Raw genomic sequence first — 8,080 nt, 5'->3', positions numbered from 1 at the left:
AAAAATGAATATAAATAATAATTTTATTTGTATTTAATTTTATTTTAATTATAAAATTTTAATTTATTTTATAATAATCATTTAATTTGAACTTGAAATTAATTATATGTCATGAAATAAATTCGATGATATCCAATTTTTGGTGGGGACAACACAAATTTGAGAATCGAATGCACTAGAAGAATTGGAATTCGCTATGCAAAAGCAAAGCTTTTGAGGGTATGTGATCGGTCCAAATTATGTATAGATATTTAAGGGTATTTTAAAGCTTTAATGATATATTTCTATATATAAAATGGTGAAAATATGTCATTTTACCTCACTTAAGTTTAATTGTCTATTTTCAGGAATATTAGCAAAAAGAGAAAAATATGGAGTTAAAAGAAGGTTAAATGGGACATGTTCGTGTTAAGTCCCAAGACGCATGGACCGCTAATTACAAGGCCTAAGGGATATTTTAGTCATTTTGTATAATTATTAGGATTTATATTAAGAGTTATTTATGGGATAGTATTTGGTGGAGATTAAGATATTTAAAGTCTTATCTATTAGATAGACTTGTATTAGTATACTCATCTCTAGAGAGATTTATTTAGAAGAGGACTCTCTTTTATATAAATCTCTGCAAAAAAAGGATAGAAGGAGGAAGAGGAAGGAAGAAAGAAGGAGGGGAGTTTTCTCCTACCTGCTCTCTACACCTGCCACCATTATTCTCTCCATAATTCTCTACAGTTTTTCCATAAACATATAGTTTTAGTTTTCATTACTCTTTTTCCATAAACATATAGTTTTAGTTTTCATTACTATTTTTAGGATCTAAGGAGCTTTTCAAGAAGTGGAGACTGAGGACCAATCTTCTTCCTACTTGAAGAAATTCTTTATCTAGAGGGAGTTTTTACTTTTTATGTCTTTCTATTTAATACCATGATAATTGGGTTAAATATGTTAGGCTAGTTTTCATAAGTGTTTAGTTTAGTCTTTCTACTTTTGTATGAACCTTGTTATTTATTTATTTAATGAATGATTTCTTTACCTTCATATCTTTATTAGTTTCGGTTATTATTGTTAGTTAACCATCATATTAATTTAGCAATAGTAATTGTTATGAAAATCTTTAGGTTTAAAAGTATTAGAAACATCATCTTTACTTTAACCTATGTTGGTATAAGAAACCTAAGTTCATCATTAGCTTGAGTGATTTAGGGAAAAGGCACATCACCATCTCATTCATTAGATCTAGGCTTAAAGTAAAACAAGGAGATTACTAAGTAAATGGCTAGATTAAATACTATTTTTAGCATATAGTTTTAGATCATAAGCATTTGCATTTGCATTGCATATTTATTTATTATTTAGTTACTTTACTTTATGACCATTATCCTCTCAAACATACGATTTAGAGTGTTTAGATTTACTTTTATTGTTTTGTGTTGATAATTAGTCTTTATAATAAGTGGCCTCATAGTTCCTTGAGAGATCGACCTCGTGGTGAACTTACCCTTATTATAGGAACGATTCATGCACTTGCGAGTACTAAAAAAGACATATCAAGTTTTTGGCGCCATTGTCGGGTAACTGTGTCCAAATTTATTATATTGATTGATTGTCAAAAAAGTGTCTTATGTTTGTTAGTTTATTTCTTTTGTTTTGTGATTTATTTTATTTTTGTGTTTTTATTTTGTTTGTGTGTTTTGTGTTTTGTAATTTATTTTGTTTATATGTTTTTGTTTTGTTTGTAAATTGTACTTTTAAGTTTTTTCTTTTAATCTGAAATTTTCTTTTGTTTTGTATGCTTAGTAGGAAACAACAAGAAAAAGAATCAAAAGAAGAAGTTGATATCATGGCAAATCCACAAGGAGAAGTGGGAGCTGAAAGGTGAATGGCTATGAAAGATTATGCATTGCCTACAATTGGTAACACTACTTCATGCATAGTTCTAGGTGATGGATCTAGGAATTATGAACTTAGGAGCATTCATTTTAATATGCTTTCTTCATTTTATGGTATGCCTAGTGAGGATGCGTTAACATTCATTAGAGAATTTTATACCATAGTTCATACTTTCCCATTATCTAGACGTAATGAGGATCAACTAAGAATAAGGTGTTTCCCTTATTCATTGAAAGAAAGAGCAAAGGCTTGGTTAATGACCTTGCCTCCTAATTCTTTGAGAAATTTGAATGAAATTTATCAAAAGTTTCTGAGAAGATTTTACTCACAGCAAAAGACCAAAGAATTAAGAGGTGAGATTTCTAATTTTTATCAAGAGAATGCTGAATCTTTTCATAAAGCATGGGATCGCTTCAAATCATTTTTATTGTGATGCCCACACCATGGATTCCCACTCCTAATAACTAACCAATCACTTTATGATGGGTTGACACACCAATATCAATGTATGGTTGATAACGCAGCTGAGGGTGCTATGTTAGAAAGGATACCTGATGAGGTTTATGACATTTTTGAGATGTTAGGAGCCAATTCTCAACAAAAGAGTGTGAGAACAAAGAGAATAGAAGTAAATGAAGTGCTGCTAATAGTGAGATAGCCATGCAATTGGTTGAATTGACTGAATTGACTAAGCAAGTTAATATGCTTACTTCAACAAAAAAACTCACCAAATAATGATGTATATGGTATTTATGGTATTTATAGTCATAATGCTAATGTTTGTTCATCTTTTGATAATTATAGAGGAAATATGTATGACCAAACAAATTTGATGGATTCTTACTAACCCATGCATCCTATGAATGACCCCTATTCCCACACATATAATACAGGTTGGAGAAACATCCAAATTTTTCTTGAAAATATAATGACCAAAACCCACCATAATTATTGAGAAATCAAAATCAACCTCATTACCAAGACCAATATTCTCAATTCCAAAGGGATTCCAATCCTTTCTTTCAAGATCAAGAACAAAATCTTCGATCTAATGAACTAAGGAAGCCAAGTTTGGAAGAAACACTTCAATAATTTATGATGGCTTCTCATGATAGGATGGAGAGGAATGAGAAAAATACAGATTCCATTGAGGCTTCATTGAAACGTTTAGAAGCTCAAATGAAACAAATTGTTGAAGAGCTCAATAAAGAGAAACTATCAAGTCAACCTGAACAAGCCAATTCCATTACTACTATTAGAAAAGGTGAGGTTGTTGATGATAATATTGCTACGGAAACTGAAATGAATTCTTCTTCTTATGTAGGTATACCTAAAAGTGATGGATTAGTGCAAATCAATAAGGAAAGCAAACAAAAAGAAGGAAAAGTAAAGCCTAATCTTAGGCTTGAAAAGAAAGAAAAGGAAGCATTTTTCTAGACCTGAATTTCATAAGGCAGCTCAGCCTTATAGACCACCTATTCCTAAACCAACTAAAAGAGAGCAAAAAGGACAAAAAAAATTTTGAAAATATTGAGATGCTCTCTAAAGTTAATACTAACTTACCTTTGTTGGATGTTATCAGGAATAAACCAGCTTATGCAAAATTCTTTGAAGAGTTGAACACCAACAAAAGGCGATATGCGAACAACAAAAAAGTGCAAGTAGCAAGTGTAATGCTTCAACATCAATTGCCCTTTAAGATGAAGGATCCTGATAGCTTCACCATTGATATTACAATAGGTGACAAAAAGGATACAAAAGCCATGTTAGATTTGGGAGCAAGCATCAACTTGATGTCGTATTCGATGTATGAACTACTTGGCTTGGGAGAGTTGAAGCCTACCACTATGTCTCTACAATTTGGAGACAGATCGATAAAATATCCTAGAGGTGTAGTGGAAGACTTGTTAGTATAAGTAGGTAAGTTAATAATTCCAGTTGATTTTGTAGTACTTGACATGGAAAACACACCAGCAAGGGATAAAGAGTAAATCATACTCCATAGTATACCTTTCATGGCAACTACTAGAACTGTGATTGATGTGCATGATGGAAAACTTACTATGACAGTTTTAGGAGAAACTGTAGAATTTAAAGTGTTTGATTCTCTAACTTTATCTCCTAAATCTACTATTGATAAGTGTTCATATAATTATTTAGATTCTCTTGTTTATGAATAATTATATGATGATATTCCATTCTTAATTGACAAGAGTTTTCGTGACCCTTTAGATGTTCGCATTAAAAGTATACAACAATACTTGAAAGGAATGGCTTATGACGAAGAGGTAAGTGTGCGGATGAACGCCCACCATGCGCATAATCATGAATGTTTAGCTATAGACAATAAACTTAGCAATGGCATTTTTATTTTTATGCATTTAAGTTATAATTATTATTTTTTAATTTTTTTAATTTATTTTAATTTTTAATTTATTTATTTTATGTTTATCTTGTAGGCTTGTATTTGATCCTCAAAAGGCAATATGTCTCCATGAGAAGCAATTAAAGCTCAAAAAAAAAAAAAAGCGAGCCACGTTGCGGTAGCAAATTTTCACGTGGGCCCGTAGCAACCAACGCAGGCCAGAGACAACACGAGCCCGCAGAGCGGGCGGGTCACCAGACGGCCAGTGCAGGCGCGGAGGGCAGCTGGGCAATCGCGTGGAGGCCACGCGACCTCGCGGGACACATGCCCGTAGTGTAGCACGCGCACGGCCCGCAATGAGCAGTGCACGCATGGGCCCGCAACATCGGCGGCGCGCCAAGACGACGCCCGCCGGCAGCATATAGGCATGCATGAACAAACGGGCTGTAGTATAGAACTTAACAACGCAGTCCACGTGGCCGCTGTGAAAAAATTAATTTTTTGAGCAAAAATTAAAATAATTAAATCCAAGAAATTGGGATTAATTATGAATTATTTTTAGTTAAAATATCTTCTTTTAAAATTAAATATATATCCATCTCCTCCACATAAATAGTCATATCATTGATTTAGGACTTTATTTTAAATCTTATTCTAGAATTTATATTTATTTATTAGAACCTAACTTTTAATTATCTTAGGATTTAATCTTTCTAGTATGTTTAGGATAATTTATTATTTTTAATTCTTTATTTCTTTATTTTTTAATAATTAATAATGATGTGTGTTCAAGTGTGCTTCTAAGGCTTGGATGGTGGAGATTGGAATTCAAGTTTATGGCTTACTATGCATTGCAAAATTTCAGGGGAGTATTTTATCTTTTACCTCTCTTCTTGTTCTTTATTTTTATATATGCAATAGCATTGAGGACAATGTCAAATTTAAGTGTGGGGGAGGAAAATAGAATATTTCTTCGATTAAACTTTATACGTCATATGCCATGAGAATTAGTAACTTTGGTTAATCATTTGCAAAATTTTAAATTTTTTCACTCAGTTTTTTCTTATTGTTCTATATAAGAGTCGATAGAAGAATGCTATTATGTTAAGATTCTTGAACTCTTGAGTTAGTTTTAATATGTATAATGTGAATTCATGAGTTATTTGCACTTAAATGATCAAGTGTTCATCTTTTGTATATGGACGTGATGAGTAGTTTAACAACATTTGACATGGGTATGATTAGAAGTGTATGATTTATGTTATTATTTCCTTGTTACTAAATTGGCTTACCTAAGTTTGTGAGGTATGATATGGGCAAGTTAAAGCTCTAAGTGATATAATTCTACTCCGCTAATTTTAGTTGCTTAGTAACCGGGGATCTTCATGACCAATGTTGATTTTCGCGTAGAAAGGCAATTGAGATTATGAGTATGCAAAGCATCTTGAAGTATGTTTTGTTGAGTAACCAGGTACATTCATCACCCATATTTGTATTTGCATAAAAAGGCATAACATCTCAAGAAAGAAACAAGTACCCCAAGTATCAAAAATTAAAATCCAAGGGGTATAAAGAAAAGAAAAAAAGTATAAGAGCTTCAAAAGCAAGTAATAAATGCCTATTGATCTCTTGTTTTTGAGTGAAGGTTTTGCCTTTTTGAATAGGGTTATGATAATTTGGATCATGCATCATAGTTATATCCTTTGAAGATGAGTTAGACAATTCTTGTGAAACAGGTGTGAAGGATTGGATGCTTGAGTCTTTTAATTAACAATGATTGAGTTTATATTTTTAAAGAAAATTATTATGATTCAAGTGTTCTTGGGTTGACACGATCTTTGCATTAGTGAAATTCTTTTGAATAATGTCTTTAAGCTGAGTATGGATGTTCTTCATGATTTTTGCAAAAGTTAATTCTCAGTTGCTATATACTTGAGGACAAGTAAATGTTTAAGTGTGGGGGTATTTAATCGGTCCAAATTAGATATTTAAGGGTATTTTAAAGCTTTAATGATATATTTCTATATATAAAATAGTGAAAATATGTCATTTTACCTCACTTAAGCTTAATTGTTTATTTTCAGGAATATTAGCAAAAAGAGGAAAATATGGAGCTAAAAGAAGCTTAATGGGACATGTTCGTATTAAGGCCCAAGATTAAGACGCATGGACCGCTAATTATAAGGCCCAAGGGATATTTTAGTCATTTTGTATAATTATTAGGATTTATATTAAGAGTTATTTATGGGATAGTATTTGGTGGAGATTAAGATATTTAAAGTCTTATCTATTAGATAGATTTATAGTAGTATACTCATCTCTAGAGAGATTTATTTAGAGGAGGACTCTCCTCTATATAGATCTCTACAAAAAAAAAAATGAGGAGGAAGGGGAAGGAAGAAAGAAGGAGGGGAGTTTTCTCCTACCTGCTCTCTACACCTGCCACTATTATTCTCTCCATAATTCTCTACAGTTTTTCCATAAACATATAGTTTTAGTTTTCATTACTCTTTTTAGGATCTAAGGAGCTTTTCAAGAAGTGGAGACTGAGGACCAATCTTCTTCCTACTTGAAGAAATTCTTGATCTAGAGGGAGTTTTTACTTTTTGTGTCTTTCTATTTAATACCATGATCATTGGGTTAAATATGTTAGGCTAGTTTTTATAAGTGTTTAGTTTAATTTTTCTACTTTTGTGTGAACCTTGTTATTTATTTATTTAATAAATAATTTCTTTACCTTCATATCTTTATTAGTTTCAGTTATTATTGTTAGTTAACCATCATATTAATTTAGCAATAGTAATTGTTATGAAAATTTTTAGGTTTAAAAGTATTAGAAATATCATCTTTTCTTTAATCTATGTTGGTATAAGAAACCTAAGTTGTATCATTAGCTTGAGTAGATTTAGAGAAAAGGTACATCACCATCTCACTCATTAGATCTATGGCTTAAAGTAAAACAAGGAGATTATTAAGTAAATTGCTAGATTAAATATTATTTTTAGCATATAGTTTTAAATCATAATGCATTTGCATTGCATATTTATTTATTGTTTAGTTACTTTACTTTATGACCATTATCCTCTCAAATATACGACTTAGAGTGTTTAGATTTACTTTTTAATTGCTTTGTGTTGATAATTAGTCTTTATAATAAGTGGCCTGCGTAACAACCCAATGCAGTTTCAAGGCAAGATCTTCCTATCTCTCTTCCTGATCATGATTGGAGAAGAATTAACTTTGATGCAACATAGTAAATTTGAATAGAGGAAGTGTAGCGTTGGTGACCCGAGATTCTAAAAATATAATCTTGAGTACCCATTCGAAAGTTTACATCAGAATTTCTGATCCTCTAACCCTTGAAGCTCTAGCTCTCCGGGATAGCTTGGATTGGGCTCTTAGTCTGCAGTGGGATAAGGTGGCATTTAAGGAGATTCTCTAGCTATCATCAACATGGCATCCTGAAATTTTTTTGTTCTAGCTTCAGTTATCACTATCTTGGAAGATATTTTTTCTTTGAAGCTGGCTTTTAAGTCCTCCTTTTTCTCTTATTGTCCTGGGGCTTGTAATATTTTGGCTCATAACATTGCCAAATCTGTATTTCCAACCGCTAATTGATATAATCACCTTTATCTCTGTTAAAAAGAAATTCAATTTAAACTGTATTTATTATCTTAGTCATTTTTCTAATAAAAAATTAATATATTAACTATTTTAATAATGTGTTAGTCTTTTAGTTACAAATAACTAAATTAAGTTATAATTAAAGTTGAATGATTAAAATAAAATAAAATAAAATTTTATGATTAGAATAAAATTAAGTAT

The 8,080-nt window shown here is 31.3% G+C and overlaps 1 protein-coding gene and 1 non-coding gene across 2 annotated transcripts; one reads left to right on the top strand and one right to left on the bottom strand.

The window, feature by feature from the left end:
- Positions 1-2,232: 2,232 nt before the first annotated feature.
- On the bottom strand, positions 2,233-2,340 carry LOC112535146. Its single transcript, XR_003079336.2, has one exon. It is a non-coding gene; the product is annotated as a small nucleolar RNA R71 (small nucleolar RNA).
- Positions 2,341-3,006: 666 nt separating this feature from the next.
- On the top strand, positions 3,007-3,806 carry LOC125371347. Its single transcript, XM_048380062.1, has 2 exons — positions 3,007-3,293; positions 3,473-3,806. Exons 1-2 carry the CDS (start codon positions 3,007-3,009, stop codon positions 3,804-3,806), a joined length of 621 nt encoding a protein of 206 aa, XP_048236019.1.
- The last annotated feature ends 4,274 nt before the right edge of the window (positions 3,807-8,080 follow it).

This window comes from Ricinus communis, chromosome 10 (genome assembly GCF_019578655.1).
Source record: "Ricinus communis isolate WT05 ecotype wild-type chromosome 10, ASM1957865v1, whole genome shotgun sequence".
In the NCBI taxonomy this organism is placed as follows: domain Eukaryota; kingdom Viridiplantae; phylum Streptophyta; class Magnoliopsida; order Malpighiales; family Euphorbiaceae; genus Ricinus; species Ricinus communis.
The sequence above is the reverse complement of the archived record's forward strand: the minus strand, read 5'-3'. Positions and strand labels throughout refer to the sequence as shown.

What these genes read in the sequence shown, in the direction of transcription:
- LOC125371347 (XM_048380062.1), top strand. Translation starts at nt 3,007, where the DNA reads ATGGAGAGGAATGAGAAAAATACAGATTCCATTGAGGCTTCATTGAAA. An exon ending in AAAGTAAAGCCTAATCTTAG is followed by an intron (nt 3,294 to 3,472) that starts GCTTGAAAAGAA and finishes GGATGTTATCAG; the next exon opens with GAATAAACCAGCTTATGCAA.